Below are 19,496 nucleotides of genomic sequence, written 5' to 3' on the forward strand. Positions count from 1 at the left end.
TACTGTAGCGCTTTGGGTTTCAGAAGTGCATTACAAATAAAATGCATTATTATTATTATTATTAACAATGCAAACAGAGCACTTGACCAGAAATAGATTAATATTAGATGAAATGTCAAAATTTGAAATGTTTTGGGAGACGAACTGAAACTGAAGTTGATGCACTAAAACCATTGACTGGAAATAGTTAAAAACTAAATCTAATACAGAAATACATTTTTAAAATGTATTTTTAATCTAAATGGTAATTTAAAAAAAATGAACAAACTTCACAAGAGCACATAACAAAAAAATAATAATAATAATAAATTAAATGAAAACTGAAAAAATTACATTAAATGGAATAATGTGGGACTGAAATGATAAAAAGTAATAAATGCTTTAAATTAATGAACAATCCAAAACACATTAAAAAAAAACTTACCAGAACTGATGCACGAAAATGACTAACTGTAAATAAATAAAAACTAAAACTAATTCAGAAAAAAAAAATAACACCCAAACATTAATCAAAAAATAATAAGCTAATAAAAATGACAAAAACACTGTAGCTAAAGAAAACCCTGTTTTTGTGCCTGCTATATCTGTATATTGTCATATCTCCAAATCATCAAGACAGATGACTAAAACAGTCGAATATCAATATATTCCCCTTCTGTCATTGAACTCAAGCCCCTGCAGAAGCTGAACGAATCGTCCCAACAGCATCTTTAACCAAACGACAGATAATCGATCTGACAGCTTCACAGACTCATCTGTCGGGAGAATCAATCACACAGAGTTTCACTGTCACAGCCAACAGAAAACTCAGACTGGAAACTCTTTAAAGGAGAAGCGGCTGATTTTTGTGATATTAAGCCAAGGACAGAGCTTTAAACGGGTCGTTAGAGTCTGTGTTTGTTTGTTTGGGAGTTTCACAGCTCTCTTTCCAGAAGATGCTGAAACGTTCTGCATATATGCATGACATTCACATGCAGCGAATCCATTGAAACATGTCACATGTCACATGACTGAAGCATCAGAGCGTTCTCCTGTGATGTGTGTCGATGCATGGAGTCACAGAGAGTTCATGAAGACGGAGAGACTCTCCTTCAGATCACTTCTCTCTCTCCACGAGAGCTCAGAAATAAATACTCAGCAGCGCAGACACTCGATCTGTTAGAAACACCGCTGCTTATATCAATCTAGTGTCTTTCTGGTCGATGTGATCACTATCACACTCCTCAAGAAGCGAAACCAAGGGAGAACAGCTTTCCAAATAAGAGTAAATGCCACATTATACAATAGCACACACATTATGTGTTAATGAAATGTAAAGAGAAAACTGAACTCCGTTTTAAAAAAGAAAATACCGTGAGACGGCATCATAAGTTTTATTTAAGAAGGTAATCTCAGAACCCAAATGCTAATGCGTTACTAATGATGTCTAATGAAGCTTGTAGATTAAAAATTACTCACCACAGGACGGGTCAACCGGGGAAAATAAAACACCATTACTTCTCCTTCAAATCAAAACAGTCCTGAATTAGCATGTGAAAACATTTAGAGACGGAAAATGTGGTAATGTTAACCCAAAAAAACTGTTTAAAATACATAAGCCCTTCCTTTTTTTTCAATGAAATTATGTTGAAAATAAACATTGTGTCTTTGAAAAATGCAAAACAGAAGCAAAAAAACCTTAAAGTTCAAATAAATTAAAATGGGGTATATTTTATGGGGTATATATAAAATAAAATATATATATATTAAATATTTGGAAATGAAATGAAAGCAACAAAAAAAGAGAATATATATATATATATATATATATATATATATATATATATATATATATATATATATATATATATATATATATATATATATATATATATATATAAAAATAAAAGTTCAAAAATAAAAGTTCGGTTTAACTTGAAGACACTGTGCCAAAAAATATTGCTGTTGTTCAGTAGAAAATAATGTACCACTTTCTACTACTAAAATTATATAATAAAAAATAATAATAATAAAGAATTAAGGAATAATCACACAATAAATCTTCCATGTTTTATGTGTAATAGTAAATCCCATTATTTAATTAAAAGAAAAAAATGAATGTTTTATTTGTTTGAACACATGTTGAGAGAACACATGTTGGGTAAAAAATAGCCTGAATGCACTGTAAGTTGCTTTGGATAAAATAAAATAATTTGGATCTCTAGTCTGCATTCTGTTTTAAAAAGCCATCTTCTAAAGCATTAATCAGCTGGAGCGCATATGAAACCCACAACCCTGCTTTAGTGAATGCTGATGTTTCTGATGACCACAGTCATCTACCACTAAACAACATAAAGCCATGATTAATCTCATTTAAACTGTGGTTAAAGGATGACATCAATCCGACTGAGCATCTGCTCCACTATCCCATCTGAACAGACCTGATTAGACCACAGTGAATTTCTATCAGATGTTGTGCTGGTTAAGGGAATAATTCAGGTTCTGTGATAACCTTTATGGACTGCATTTATGGGATAATATTGAAATAACCCGATTAGAAATGTCTCTTAATTAAAAATGTAAAAGACACAGTAAACATGTTCAGGTGACGTAAACAGACACACCTAGAGGCTTTAAAAGTAGAAATGTATAGTTTTACTAAAGCTTGAGCTGAAAAGTTGTATAAAATCATCTTTATTAATTACATAATTAAATACAAAATGTTGTACTTTACATATTTTGTATTTAAAAATATTGATTTATTTTATATATTAGCTGTTATTTTTATTTAACAGTTATTTGCGATTGCTGAACATATATACATAATTCCTGTTCCTGGTTTTATTTCAGCATTTATTTTTTCGGATCCTTTTTTAACCAAGTGTGTGTGTGTGTGTGTGTGTGTGTGTGTGTGTGTGTGTGTGTGTGTGTATATATATATATATATATATATATATATATATATATATATATATATTTCCTTTTTAACATCTATTTAATATATTTTGTATTTTAAAATATATATATTAGCTGTTATTTAGCATATATATATATATATATATATATATATATATATACTAGTGTACATTTATGCATAATTCATGTTACATATTTTTTTTCCAGATTTTTTTTAAGTATATTTAAAAACATTTACAATTATAAAATGTTTACATTTAAACATGTATTTAATATATTTTGTATTATATATATATATTTATATATATATAAGCTGTTCCTTAGCAGTTCTTTTTATATACTGTAAATACATACATAATTCCTGTTTTTTTATTTAATTTTAATGCACATTTTAATTAAATCTTATTTTTAAATTTAGATTTGTTTATGCAAAAGTTTCAGATATCTTTGCACGTCACATGATAGTTACCCTGTCTACCTATTTTACATGATCATGAAAGATGTAATATTGGATAATGGCATAATGCACATTTACAATGGAAACTATGTATTTTAACATTTATTTGACAGTATTGCACTATATGTACTATACTGGTAGCAGTCACAAATCCAACCGTAATACTAGTTTTTCATTTTTAAAGGAATAAGTCAAAATAATTGACTGCTGTATTTTAACATTTTGTCATAAAAGCAGCCAAAAGAGCTCAACTTTGCATTGAACCAGGCATGTTCCTTCAGGAGTTCAACTGTCTGGGTTTGACAGACGTTACAAGCGAGATACGTTCGCAGGCCACAGCGTATCACTCAGCAGTTTCATTCCTGACATTATGCTTCATGTGCAATTTATGACCTGAGAGAAACAGGGGCTGTATAAATGCCAGGGTCATCAGAGAGACAGGAACACACACTGCTGCCTAATGAGTGAAAAATGTGCCCTGCGTTTGGGGATATAGCTATTTAGGATGCATTAAAGCAGTAAAAAGCCACACAAAGTCGAGGGAAACACACAGATTCAGATTCAGTCCACTTAAAAACTAAAAGGTTGATTTGTTATTCAGATACAGTTGAAGAAGCACCTTAAACTGATGGTAAACAAGCTAAAATACATCAAAAGTGCAGGTGGATTACGGCCTACTGATCATGTGATTCGAGGAACACTTCTAATTGGGCAAGACCAAATGCATCCGCCAATCAAAGTCATCCTTTGTTATTACACTTGTGCAGTTAAGAGACACTTTTATCCAAAGCAACTTACCGTGCATATACATTTATTTTATCAAACATGTGCCCTGGGAATCAAACCCACAATCCTTTGAGCTGCTAAAGCAATGCTTTACCACTGAGCCACGGGAACAACATATGCTAATTGGTGATATATATCATATGTATCAGTATTAAAGTAATAGAAGTCTACATTAAGTCCCCAAAATTCACATAAGAAAAACGTTTATTCTTAATATTTCTACCATATGATTTTATTTTTGCATATACAGCTGTTCATGTAAGGAAACTGTGCACAGTATGCATGCAACAAAACAGCAAAAGAAACTGTATTAATATGCTGTTGCAAACAAAAGTGTATCTTAATGAACAATGCACAGAGTTTATTCGATCTTCCACCTTAATAACTCTCTTCTCTCCTGCAGGTCAAATAGTGAAACATTTGCTCGATCCGTCTCTGCAGTGTGTGTGTGTGTGTGTGTGTGTGTGTATGAGTTTACAGCTGTAGTATTTCAGCTCATTTAGTGAGCGTGTGCATCGCAGGCCAGTGTTTCCAGCCTGGTCTTTAGGGATGTGCTGTCTTTTTAGTTTAAAGGATGAACTGACAGCAGCAGACTCTCCACCTGGCCTTTCTCCACTCCTTTTCCTCTACGGTATATATACAGTATATATACAGCTATACCGTGTCTAATACGTGCCTGAACGGTGCAAATGAAGCCTGTCCTGAGAGGTTTAGATGCTATTGTTTATCCACCGGCTTCCTTCAATCTGAAATATCATTAGGACATAATTATCAGACACAAAAAGAAATCAAATTATTATTTTGGCAATGGTCTTGTGAAATACAGATCTGTGAGGAACCAGCAAGCACCACGAGTAAAAATAATGATGCACAGTGAATTTAACTGAACATTGTAGCTGGAAATGTATGTTATCTGGAGCACATTTACCAACTATGAATGCATATTTAACTAATGGACACAGATAGATAGTTCGTCCATACAGTCATCCTAATGTCTACCATATAGTACGAGCTGAAAGTTGAGAAATAGCAGGTGTTGTGATGTGTTTTCCAGCTCCCTTCAGTGTGATATTAAGTTCATTTAATGTCTGTCACGATTTACATGAAGCGCAGATGCCTCATGAATCACATTGGCTCGTAGAAATATTTATCTAGGATGAGTTTTTCACCATGCATGTATTAGACTATATAAAAATAATAATGCCATGATTCCACTTTCCAGTGCAAAATGGGAAAACATCCCCGTAGAAAGCATTATTTATGGGAGTGTGAGTTTTTAGAAGAGAAAACACAGGTTGTTATGCTTCAAATGCAGCTCTAAACAGGTGGAAGTAATGCTAGAGAACAGCTCTGATTCCTGAGAGAGACTTTGCGAAAAAATACCCCTTTTCAAGTTTTATGTTGAAAATGCATATCAGAGTAAAACCAAGCCCTGAGGTTAAACAAACCGCCAGTAGAGCTCAAAAACAGGATTGCATCAACTCACACATCTGTGGAAGAGTTCAGAAAAAATTCTGCTTCATTGAAGGTTCACAGAATCATGTGGCCTTCATTATCCATAATGGAAGACGTTTGGGACCACTCGAGCTTCCTAAAGCTGACTGATGGAGAAGATCCAGAAAGATAGGAGAAATCTACAGAAGGACAAACATCACTGCAGAAGGATCTCCTTCCAACAGGACCATGAATCTAAACGCATTAAGAGTTGCTTATAGACAACTCTGTCAATGTTCTTGAGCTTGAACCCAATCATATATTTCTGGAGAATCCTGAAAATGTGCATCTGCCCTCATCGAACCTGACAGAGCTTGAGATGTGAAGAGAAGAATGATAGTAATGATCACATGAAGATGAGCAAAGCTTGTCGCATCATACCCCAAAAAGACTTGAAACTGTAAAGGTGCTTCAGCTAAGTAATGGGTTTGAATACTTACGCAATGTACTTATTTCATTTTATGTAAGAAGTTTACAAAGTTGTAACAGTTCTGTTTTTGGTTTATCATTATGGTGTATGGATTGTCGATTTATATGGGGAACAAAAGCCATTTAAAGCAGTTTAACACAAGTCTGCAACTTAAAACGTGAAATAAATGAATGAATAAATGAATACTTTTGCAAGGCATCTTATATGTGTAATACTTACTTACTTACTTACTTTATACTTTATTGTCAGACTGTGTCTGAAATTTTTCTTGCATAACAGTATTTATGTTTACAACATTTAACATACATTCTACATTGACATTCACTCTAGCACGTACAATTATACATTTCATACAACATTTATACATCCGCAACACCGTCCCAATACTCTTGATCTCTGATTAGGTGTTTTTGTTCAGTGCAAGGATTGCCTGGTGCACAAAAGAATTTTTCAGCTTCACTTTCTTAAATTTGGGAACTCTATACCTCCGTTGTGACGGTAATAATTCAAAGTCTTTATGCAGTATATGCGTAGGATTAGAGACTATATTGTTAGCAAGCCTAAGCATCTTCTTATAATAGGATGAATCGTAAAGCTTCTCAAGCGGCTGACCTACTATCTTTGAACAGATTTTTAATTGATTAAAAACCTTGTTTTTTAGCGCAACAGATAAACTTTTATACCAAATAGAGTTGCAGTATTGCAGTAAGCTCATTATCACAGACCTATAGAACAACAAAAGAATCTGCCTTCTTACTCCAAATGACCTAAGACGGCGAAGAAAATAGATTCTCTGCTTTGTTTTTTTACATAGAGTATCAATGTGATCTTTCCATGACAACATGTCGTCTATAATTACTCCCAAGTATTTATAGGTCTTAACAAATCTAATTGTCTCGTTATGAATAAAAACAGGAGTTATATCCGCCATAGACCCGAATACAATCTCCTCAGTTTTACTTGTATTAATGATAAGGGCATTATTGTCACACCACTCTATCAATTTAGTTACACCTTGTTGATGAACCTCAGAACTATCCGAGTCATTCAACACAGATATTAAGACAGTGTCATCAGAGTACTTCAGAATATACTGATTAAACATGTCCGTTCTACAGTCATCAGTATATAAAGTAAAAATTATAGCAGAGCTAACGCAACCTTGCGGTACTCCGACATTTGTAATGTAATTTTTTTAATATAATATATCACTTTATTAATATACATTAGCATACTTAATATAATATATGTTTAGAGTTTTATGTGTTATATTTTTTTCTCTGTTCATGTTAAACTTGACTTTTCCTCTTATTATTCAGCGGAAACGAATTATTTTGGATTGGAAAATTTGTATCAAATTTGAAACATTTTTCACAATTTTTCTTAATTTTTTTTATATAGCCATTTCTGGACCAAAACGACTGCATTATTATTTTAAATTCCACACCGATCTGCAATAGTGGCATTTCAGATAAACCTGCTTATAAACAGTGCTTCAAAACAAATATAATTTTTTTGTTGTTTGTATTTTTGGTAGTTTTGCATTAGTCAAAAGTTGGACCAAAAGTCAAAGGTTTGGCTACACTAGAATAAAAATAATAGACCATGAGGCTTTGATTCAAGATAAAAACACATAAGATGCAGAAGTTCATGAGCAAAAGTAAGTCTAAAAAGTTCCCCAGCTTCATCATGTAATCTGATTTTCTGAACCCACTGGGCTCTTAAGCAAGACAATGAATCATAAAACTCTTTTTTTGTGATGAAAAGCTTCTGTAAAATAACAGCTAACTAGTAAACTCTTCAAACGGCTCGGCTCTCCTGCCAAATATCAGTTTTGGATTTCAACGAAGATGAATGAGTCTGAATGAGAGGTCCTGGAGTAACAAATGAGAGAGGCTAATAATTCCTTTTTTGCTCTTCTGTAAGCCAAATTCAATAAAACTCGCTACAGTGGGTGGAAGAGAAAATAACAGAGCCAAGAAACGGTCCCAAACCAGCAACAAGGTAGACCCGCTCCAACTATATCTGCATTTCCCGAAGGATATAAAAGTGCTTGCAAAGCATTAAAAGATAAGTTTTAAATAAGTATTTGGGTTTTCTTAGTTAAACCAGCCACTTTAGTCAACTGCACTCAAAAATCTATATACTTTTGTGATTTCTTTAAAGCCTTGTACAGGTTTTACATAACACTGAGTAAATATATTCGCATGTACTGTTCCCTTTAAAGAGCAACATTATTGACATTTTCTTCCAGTGGTTTGTCAGTCTACGCTGAGAGAGAGAGATCAGTAAACCACATCGGCGCCAGAACGAACAAAAATGTCAGCAAAGATGTTTAAAAACTTAAAAACCAGCAGCATCCCTGAAGGTTAATCAAGAGTTAACCAGACGCATCCAAGAATACTGGAACTGATATTTTAAGAGAGGAAATGTTGTCCCCTGAAACCCAGAGCTTAGAGACTGTGATTGGATAAAGGAATTGAATGCGAGCAGTCGATGTTGAAGAGAATAACACAATCTCACTGTGTGCGTGGACAAGAACCTAATGCCCATCTCACACCAGAACAGAGGCTGCTTGGGAAACAATCAACTAATTTAAAATGCAAGCTTTTCTGTTACCATAATCCAATTTTCGGTCATGCAATTAACTCACATTCATTAGTGGTGCTGGAAAACATTCTCAGACTTGCATTGCATCACCACTTACGTTTCTGTAACGTTGGTGTCACGGTGAAACACTGACGCTGTGTTATCAGCTGAAGATGCAGCCAGGCAGCTGTCATTGATCTGGCAAGTAGATTCCTCCTATCTGTCTCAGCAGGGTCATCTAATCCCGAACATTCGATACAGACTACAAATGCAATCACACGCTGCTGTACACATAGAGTTTAAGGTATTACAGATGCCCGGATCCTTTCAGGACAGATCGAAATACACAGCATTCGAAACAAAACTTTATAGTCAGAGACATTAACGTAGTAGTGAAATGTTGCTTTGTGAAGGTTTGAAACCATTTGTTATGTGTGAACCCATGAGCCATGTGGTTTTTACCTAATCTCAGACGTTTGTATATTAAAAAGCAAGAGTTGTAGTTTCTTTTTTTTGTTGTTGTTGGCCTGATAAACAAAGTTTCCATAAAACAACTAAAAAATAAGCTCGAAAGTTTAATAAAATAAATAACATATTATACAAAACTTCTTATGTTACAGTATTAATTGTTTATTAATTGCATTTAACAGATTTCAACGTTGGGTTTGTAAAATACTTTTTTTATGCATGTTTGAGCTGATTTTTTGTTGCACTTAAATAGTTTTGAACCGCAGTGCGTGGCATTTTAAGTGCTTCGAAAAATCATTGTGCAATGCAACTCTTTAAAGTTTCGAAAAGCTGTTTCTACAAAATCAACATGAAATGTCATTTGCAAACCATTATACTTGCACAATACAACATATTTATGTGAAACAGCTTATGCATTTTATATGACTCATGACCACTGATGCTGTTTTAGAGCAATGTCTTTTTCAGAAAATCCAAAAGCTGAATGTGTTTTTGAGTCGCTGTGGATGTGGGTTGTGTTTTATATTCTTAGTGCATGAAGGCAGCGTTGTGAACCTGCTGACTTTAAGATCAGATCAGCGCTCGACTTCATGTTCTCTACCTTTGATATTAAATCCCAGATCGCGTCCAAAGATAAACCGTGCTCTTTATTGCTTCTGTCCTCACTCCAGTCCAGCGTGAACAGATGCTGTTCGAACAAGACAAAATAATAATCAGCTTGCACGTATCATTCATTATCCAGATGCTTTTGTCTAAATGACTTACAAAATCTTAAACACATGAGCATTTGATCGGTCAGTTTGATTCTAATTAATGCATCTTTGCAAGTCTTTGTTAATTTTTATTCATTTCCTTGTTTGTAGACTTTGCAGAATCATTCCCAATGAGTTATTTTCTGTCTATGGAATAACATGAATAGAAAGATGCTCTCCATCAGTCACGGCCACACCCACACAGCATCACAGCTCAATGGCATCATCTGCTGGCTATTCTAAACACTCACAGTACATCTCAAAAGTATTTGTTAGTGGTGTCTGCAGAGGAAAGCATGACTATTCCTTATGACTTATGTTAATGATTTTTGCAAACCTCCAAATATGAATACACCTCTGGAATAAAACCATCCTGCACTAAATGTTTTAAAGATATGCATAATTAGTAATAATACTTAAGATCATACTACAGGAACAGTTCAACCAAAATTTAAAATGTACTCACCCTCGGACCATTCTACATGTAGATGAGTTTCTTTCTTCATTAGATATGTAGCATTGCATCAGTGTCTCATCAATGGATGCTCAGCAGTGAATGGGTGCCGTCAGAATGAGAGTCCAAACAACTGATGAAAACCTCACAATAATCCACACGACTCCAGTACAGCAGTTAAAGGGTTAGTTCACCCAAAAATTTAAATAAGCCTGTGAGGCATCCTCGGTGACTTTTTTCTTTGAGAAGAATCCAGTTGGAGTTATATTAAAATTGTCTTTGATCTTTCAAGCAGTTTAATGCCACACAGCCGGTGTTGCATGATTGGTTCCAAAAGAAATTAAATAAAAAGCACCAATCCTTAAAATAAAAAAAGTGTCTCATACTGGTCTAGGAGGTGAACAAAGGCCTCCTTTGGTGAATTGATGCATTTTTTTATTTTACTTCTTTTGGTCTGATGCATGCAACACCCACTGAGTGGCATTAAACATCTTGAAAGATAAATGACAATTTTTATATAACTCCAACTTGATTCGTCTGAAAGGAGAAAGTCATATACACCTAGGATGCCTCTGGGGTGAGTTTAATTTTTGAGTGAACTAACCCTTTAACATCTAGTGAACTGCAAAGCTTCAAATCCATCATTAAGACGTTTTTAACTCCAAACCGTTATTTCTGCCTAAAATACTCATGGCTAATGTCCACACTTGTTTACAGGCCAAAACAGCCCTAAACAAATATGTGGTGGATTTTGATGTGAGAGGACAACAGAAGATGATTTTTTTCAATGGAGGAAGCGTTATTGTAGATTATGGACTCATATTTTGGCCAGAAGCAATGGTTTGAGGTTAAAACATCATAATGACAGATTTGTCAAACACACTGCTTTTCACTTTACATTTTTTATTTTAGGGTGAATTATTCCTTTAAGGTTTGCAGTGATCTGGATAATGCCTGTTAAAAAACACCCAGCACACCTTAAGAAAATCACACAAAGTAGTTGTATTTCAAGCCTAATCTAAAATCAATTTTATGGTGCATTTAAAAATTGTATTGGGGGCTTAAAAGTCATATTATGTCATTCTTCACATGATGTCTTTCCTGCAGACAGGCTGTGCTTTCATTTGTCTTTCACAGACCATTACACAGTCATGATTGATTATTGGGATTGATTGTCAATTAGTTTTCCGTTATGACTCCTGATGCCTTTAAACTGATGACAAATGATCCCTGTGGCACATTTACAAAATCAAACTGCTGCAGAATATCATTATTCGTTCGGCTTGAACTGTGTGGAGGAAAAGAAGCAGAATCATTGATCATATTCATGTGCAGAACACTTTATAAACTCAAACATGAGAGCCTATATTAGCCATTAGGCTTTGACGAGGGGGTTGTCTTTCTTTTACAGAAGATCATGACAAAATAGTGGATCTGATAGACCTACATGAGTATGTGTGTGTGTGTGTGTGTGTGTGTGTGTGTGTATAAAGAAATCAGAGGGCATAGACCTTTGTCAGGTTCGATGTCATATTATGGCAAGCTGTTTAAACATTACTAGCGTTAAGACCAATTCACAAGAAGATCAATAAATATAAAGAGCACAATATTACTGTACACACCAGTGGACGATATTGTTTGTTTATTATAAATGCACACACATCTGACACTTTAATTTATCAAACTTGTTATAGCAGGATTGATTCTGATTGGGTGTCAATGTTTTTATTATTCATCAGCTGGGGGCAAAATGTTTTCAAAGTGATTCCAGTGATATTATTTATTTTATGGTTATAGCTGTGGTATGGACTATGCTACTCTATAATACTGAGAATAATTTTTGAAAACTATCTTTATTGTTTCTTTATAGTTATCGCCCTTGTTTCATTTTTGCTAGTAAAAATTAAATTAGAAGTGCGCTACAATTACATTATTACTAGTAACAGTGCTAATTAAAGAGCTCTCTAATTGTAACTGTTAGTAAGAATTTAATTAGAGAGCTCTGTTATTGTAAACTTGACTAGTTGGAACTGAATTGTAGAGCTGTAATCAGTAATGTAGTTCTTACTAGTTAAAATGCAATTATGACGAGCACCGCTAGGAACATTTTAAGCTAAAATGGCTTGCCATACCATATTTGACTTTAACATGAAAACAACTTTGAGGGATAGATTTATTAGTCTTTACAATGAATGGCACGCACTGAACGTCCTACTTCACACACTTTTTTAACAACTTAAAACTTTCTAAAAGACTCTTTAAATAGTTTTTATTCCATTTAGAATTTAAATATGGCTCTAACGTGAGAAAGGAAATGTAAATGGTATGACAAAAGGATCAAACGCCATACAATTTGTTGTTTAAAAACTTTACAAATAAATTTTTAAAAAGCACAATAATAAACACATTAGACCTAGGATAATTCATATAATATATTATTTAAATCACCATTTTACTTAGGTGTCTGTCTTTAAATTAGATGTCACAAATGTCTCTTCTAGTTGCTTGTGAATAGTTTCATGGCTTTACAATTTCTTCATAAACACCGAAACATTTTAATCGGTCCAATCAATCAAATTAGCAAAATTAGACGTTTAAAGTTAAAAAATAAATAAATAAACTATAAAATTAAAACTTAGATTGTCGTCGCCGCTCAACGGTCACGCGCAGATTCGCTAACATTCGAACATAAATAAGTTACGATTATAACAAACAACCGTGTCTTCGGTCTTCTGATGATGCGCTCAGTCGAGATGAGTGGAAATAGCTCAAGAAGCACGGGAAAAACACGATTCTCGGGCCTTAAAGATGTCCTGAGAGGAAAGCTAACCTTAAGGGTGCATCCTGAAGGAAACGAAAATAAAGAGAAAAGGGAAGTTAAAACCTGCAGATGTGTGATACACCCCCGGAGTCGCATCAGGTAACGTAACGTTAACTTAATTAATAACACATTCTTAACTAACGTTAGTCTTCCTCATGTAAACTAGTATCGTGTCATTGATCACTTTTAATAAAACTCAAACCCTTTCAGATTATTCTGCATATGCTAATTAGTAGTGTGATCTTGTTCTTGATAGGCTTGTCAAAAAAATAACTTTTTATCTCTAAAGGTTATTAAGAGTTTGCATTCATAACATAATGTTAACAATGATCTTTTTAACAGCATAATAAAATTGCAATTTAAATATACTACGTTTGTATTTTTAATAATTCGGTTTAAATGTAAATCACGTAAAATGTTACGATAAAATGTTGCTGTTGAAATTAATATATTTATAATGTAAATAAATCTTTATGGCACGGTCAAACGATTAATCGCATACAAAATAAAAGTTTTTGTTTACAAAATATATGTGTATATTTATTGTGTATACACAACTACACACAAATACAGTATGTATTTTCAAAATGTTTACATGTATTTACATGTCTATATTTATATTCATATAATTTATATTATAAATAAATATATTTATTATATTAACATAATCTATTTTTCTAAAATATATACATGCATATATGTGTATTTAATATATATACGTTATAAATATACAGTGCACACATACATATAATATGTAAACAAACTTTTATTTTGGATGCGATTAATCGTGATTAATCTTTGAGTGCACTATATATACTCGCCAAATGTTACAATTGCTACTAATGATACTTTTACATATGTTAGGCTACTAAATGATTACCATATTCATGTGCCATGTGCAATCAATTAAATCAATACCATGTTGAGCAAAGTATGTCAGTGTTTTGTTAATGCAATCACAGTGATCTGTAAAAATGCATTTGCTTTTTTTCTGTCTTGCAGGCATTACTATCTTATGTTTATGGTGATCTTAGCTTTCGTGAACCTTATAACAATTCCTCTAGACATGGCATTTTCTGAGGATATGAAAGGTAGAGGCTACGAATGCTGGGTGGCCTTCAATATATTCTCAGACGCCATGTTTTGCATTGATGTTGCCATTAATTTTAAAATGGGTATATTCAGTGATGACGGTCAGGTAGGAATGTGTCCTGTGTGTGTGTGTGTAATATGAATTATTTATTGCTTTCCCTTTCTAAAATATTGTTGACTAGAATGAATACAACTCAGTGTTGTTTCTGTCTAGGCCATACTGGATCCAAAATTAATCAGAAATGCTTATTTCAAAAGTTGGTTTGCTCCTGATGTGGTGGCTGCCTTTCCGGTTGACATTTTAATTACTATTGTGGTAAGTTTATTAATAAAGTTCAAAACGCTCAGACTGATCAAATTGTAAAGATCCTTTATTTTACATCTCAGAATGAAAGCATGTTTAATTTACCACAGGAGTACTTTTATCAAGCTGACACGGATGTACTGTTGGCTTCGAAGCTGGTGCGAATACTCATGTTTGTGAGGATTTTCAGCATGATCCGTCTACTCCGTGTGCCGAAGCTGCTGAGATTCTGCTTTGAATTGGAAAGCGTAAGTTTCAGTTTTCACTCACAACTAATAAACATAAAAAATCCATCATTTTTCCTAAATTATACCAAAAAAAAGTGCTTATGTTATGGAATTTAAGATCTTATTATTAGAGCGAGGCACAATATAAAGTGCTAAATTAGATTTTTCAACTAGGCCTGTCGCAATAATTAATATATCAACTTATCGCACAATATATGTGCATGACCTCAATCATTTTTGGTGACCCATTATATTGCCCATATACACAACCACCCTATAATGATAAAAATCCACCCATGAAATTACCCCTTTCTCAAATCGAGGCGATCTCAGATGCCTATCTTTGTGACGTCACACAGATAGTTTGATTGACAGTAGCATTTCAGCACAGACTGGGCTGGTGTCTTACCTTAGCTCCGCCCCCTGAGTGACTGTCATCAGTCCACCATTGTTTCACTGCTGTAGCTGATGTAGACAAGAATGATTCCTGAGCGATTGAGGTGTTCTGGTGTTGGATGTAATAATGAACATAGCAGACATCTGAGCCACTGAATGCAGTGGATTACATTTGTTTATGAAGGGAATGTGTCCCCGATCTATATAAATGTGTCTATCTTTGCACAAATCCTTCTTGGTCCAGATTCACCTCCAGAAAAAGTGAGTATAAGAGGTTTTTAATGAATCTTTGCAAATCGCCTTCCCTAAAAATATGCTGATTAGCAAGTTTTTAAAAGTAGACAGTCCCTCAGAGAGCAGCTATGAAGAAAGGGGTGGGGTCAGCAGAGCTCATTAACATTTAAAGGAAAATGCTCTAAAACGTCTTGCTCTAAATAGAGCTGTTTTCAAAAGAGTAAAAAGGGTTTGAAAAGTGTCTGAAACCAAACCAACGATCTGAAATCCTCTAAATAGATATATAAAACTCCTACAGTAACCTCATACAGCCTCAAATAATTTTAATAAGATTCGAAAATATTGAAATATTCAGTGAAAGGATTTTTGACAGTCTCACAGTTGATTACAGTAGATATCATTTTTTTGTAGTATTTCCTCACATTTTTCCAATAAACCAACAAGCATCAGGTAAAACCCTTAGTTTTAAAGAGACCTTCTGTTGTGACGTTCTTCATGTTCTCGTTCTAGGTCTCTGACATTCAGCTTGAAGAAGCCAAGAAGTTTTTCAGGGTGTTTTTCATGTTGATGTTGATAATCCTGGTGTGGCACTGGAACACCTGTGTTCAGTACTTCATATCTCTACTGGAGGAGTTTCCTCAAGACTGCTGGGTCATGCAAGAGAATCTCAAGGTAAGTCTCGATTTGTGTTGCATATGCAGGCGTTTATTGATGTATCGCTTAACATTTGTTCCTATTTCCTTTTCTGTTTTGCAGAATACATCGATCGGGGAAAAATACTCCTACTCTTCCTTCAGAGCCTTCTCTCAAATGGCCTGGATTTCAACTAAATCTATTGAATCACCAACACGTACATTCATGCACAACATTAAGCAATCATTAGTTGATTACTACCAGGATTAGGATTTTTTTTTTTTTTAAACCTGTGGCCCAATGTATTAAACTATGAAGTTTCATATACCAGATGAAAAGAAAATAGCAAAACAGATGCTTTTGGTGCTTTAGCATTGCATGCATCAGGTTTTGCATGAGCAAACACCTCTGAATAAAATGCAAAATTGTAGTTTACAGTTTTGTGTTTCAGGAATGGCAGAACGGTGGGCGGCTCTTGTTAGCATGGTGATTGGATATATAATGTGTTTTTCTCTCATCGCCTGCTTGATCGCAACAGTCGGGAGCACGTCAACGACTTGCAATGAATACAAGAAAAAGGTGCTCAAGTGATTTTTTCAAGATTAAAATGGATTCAGCCAATAAATGCATGGATTAAAAGCATGATGTATAAATATGACAGATCAGCCAGCTGCAATCCTCCAAAATGTTCAAGAAGCTTCCCAGGGATCTGCGCCAGCGCACCACTGCCCAGTACAAGTGGCAATACGACAAGAGGAACATCCTCGATCTGGTGTCAAAACGGCTGAGAAAGGTTTCTATTTCATTCATCTGAACATAGAAACAAGCCAAAGTCAGTGCAGATGACGTACACGTCCCTCAGTGTCACGCTCACACTGGAGCCAATCACAACGAGTTAGAACAAAACCATATAGAAATCATTCCAATAGTGCTGTGTTTTCTCTTTCAAAGGATATTATGGCACACATGTGTCCCAACCTGCTGAGCAAAGGCTCCATGTTCATAATGCACGACAGAGAATTCACCGAAGCCATCTTAGTGAAGTTAGAGTACGAGTTATTCCAAGCAGAAGACATCGTCATTCATCGGGACGCTAAAGCTGACCACATGTTCTTCATCGAGCATGGACGTGTGCTCGTGAAGAACCAGTTTTTCCGAATGGAGCTGTGCGATGGAGACCACTTTGGAGGTGATGTATGAGAAACCTGTGTGTTTGTCCACCATATGCATGCAACCGTTTCTCTCTGAAGCCTGTCGGTCATTTGGGTAGTTATATATGAAGAAATTTGCAAAAACAGATAACAGTTCTCAGAAATCTTGTTTTTTCATTGTGCATTCCAATTAATCTCAATCAAACTGCAGCTGGGTTATTTTCACTGAGTTATCTGTTTTTGCAAATGAACTCTTCATGTACATTTACATTTGGTCATTTAGCAGATGCTTTTATCCAAAGTGGTGTTTGACAACAGAAACAATCAAAACCAACAAAATATGCAAAAGTCAATATGTGACCCTGGAGCACAAAACCAGTCTTAAGTGTAAGTGTTTTTTCTTTTTTTTTTTTTTTTTTTGAGATTTATACATCATCTAAATCATCTTTCTATTGATGTCAGGTTTGTTAGGAGGACAATATTCGGCTGAGATGCAACTATTTGAAAATCTGGAATCTGAGGGTGCAACAAAATCTTAATATTGAAAAAAATAATCTTTAAAGTTGTTCAAATTAAGTTCTTAGCAATGCATATTACTAATCAAAAATTAAGTTTTAATATATTTACGGTTGGAGATTTACAAAATATCTTCATGGAACATGATCTTTACTTAATATCCTAATGATTTTGGCATAAAAGAAAAATGTATCATTTTGACTCATGCATTGTTGCGTATTGCTACAAACATACCCCAGAGACTTCAGACTGCGTTTGTGCTCCAGGGACATTAGTAACAATGTTAGTAACAATTGTTGCACCCAGCCTCATAGTCGTTGTGTGTTTGTGCAGAGATCAGCTTCCTGTTTGGTGGAAGGCAGCTGGCTACAGTTTCTGCTCTGACCGCCTGCAGTCTTTTCTCCCTGTCATTAAAGCATTTTGAGGAGATTGAGGAAGAGTTTCCACATGTTGTGAAGGATCTGAGGGCAGTGGCTCAACGGCTCAAAGACGATCTCGAGGGTAAGATTGAAGTCAACATAAGAGATTTTTAATAGAGAACAAATGTAGGATGTGACTTAACAGACTAATGACTAAGTAAATATGGTTCATATTGACTGCAAAATGATTTTGAGACTTGTTTATTAAAGGTGTTGGGGTTGTACATCAAGTTACATCAGCATCGAACAGTGTGTGCGACGACACATCAGGAGATTTTGTTTTAGTCAATTAGTCAGCTATTGAAAAATATTATTTTCCTGTTTTACAATGTAAAAAAAAAATACAATTTAAGATATGTTTACTTGTTTTTATGTATAGGTTAGATGCTTAAGGTGATTTTAATTCTGTAATTTTTATTTGAATAATTATTAATGCACTTGGTGATACATAATACATTAAAATAAGGTTACTGTACATGCACGCATTCATTATTTACTTGTAAATTCTGTATTATTACAATAAAGTATCTGAGCACTGTTGTGTTCAGTCTCTTTATTATATGCATGTCTCTTTATTATATGCATGCAACATCATAACACAGAGGTCCAGTCAGAGATGTTTAAGGAAAATTAAAAAAATGATTTAATAATAAACACATGAGAAATTACCACACTGACCAAATCTGACGAGTCCCATAAAGGACAAAAAAGTTCTATAAATGAAGTCCTTATATACTCTAAAACATTTAAGCAATGTGAATGGAAGTCATAGAGCTAAAATATTAGAGAACTGGTTCATTTAAAAGTGTAAGATTTTATTAATGTAAGCACTTGAGTGTAAAAAAAAAAAAAAAACAACAACCCAGAAGCAGGGCAAGATGCTTTTTGTCTTTCTGGAACTGAACTGCCTGTTATGAAGTCTTGAAAATGCATCTCATAGTAGAAATAAGCATGCAAAAATTATTTTAACTGGAATAACCTTTTTTTAATTTTGTTTTTTTGCACTGAAAAGCACGAAGAGACGCCTGTAGGTTTTTCTGTTTCCTCCAGGGGGCGTAGTTCGTCAAGATAAATCCCCTTTAGAACTTCATTCATTCATCTCAATTTATTTTTATTTGTTTGTACACCTAAAATGTATAATCTTTTCATCAAATTCATTACAAAGGACCGAAATCAGTCCAAACAATCTGTGAAAATCGTTTAAATACACCATATTCGGGGTCTATGATTCTGACCAGCGTTGAGAAAAGTAACAGGTAGCACGTGACCACGCAACGCAATCATTAAATTGCAATGTTACTGGAAACGGTCAGTAATGATTGTCAGTTTTGTATTTATTTACTTTAGTTAACGCATTAATTTACATGTTTCAGTTCTT

General features: G+C 34.2%; 1 protein-coding gene across 1 annotated transcript; it reads left to right on the plus strand.

Annotated features, from left to right (window-relative positions):
• The first annotated feature begins 12,845 nt into the window (after positions 1–12,845).
• LOC127977693 (potassium/sodium hyperpolarization-activated cyclic nucleotide-gated channel 1) lies at positions 12,846–18,808 on the plus strand. Its single transcript, XM_052582702.1, has 11 exons — positions 12,846–13,245; positions 14,149–14,344; positions 14,453–14,554; positions 14,653–14,790; positions 15,910–16,071; positions 16,156–16,249; positions 16,484–16,611; positions 16,694–16,825; positions 16,984–17,221; positions 18,033–18,200; positions 18,329–18,808. Exons 1-11 carry the CDS (start codon positions 13,061–13,063, stop codon positions 18,409–18,411), a joined length of 1,626 nt encoding a protein of 541 aa, XP_052438662.1. The 5' UTR covers positions 12,846–13,060; the 3' UTR covers positions 18,412–18,808.
• The last annotated feature ends 688 nt before the right edge of the window (positions 18,809–19,496 follow it).

This window comes from Carassius gibelio, chromosome B18 (assembly GCF_023724105.1).
Source record: "Carassius gibelio isolate Cgi1373 ecotype wild population from Czech Republic chromosome B18, carGib1.2-hapl.c, whole genome shotgun sequence".
Lineage (NCBI taxonomy): Eukaryota > Metazoa > Chordata > Actinopteri > Cypriniformes > Cyprinidae > Carassius > Carassius gibelio.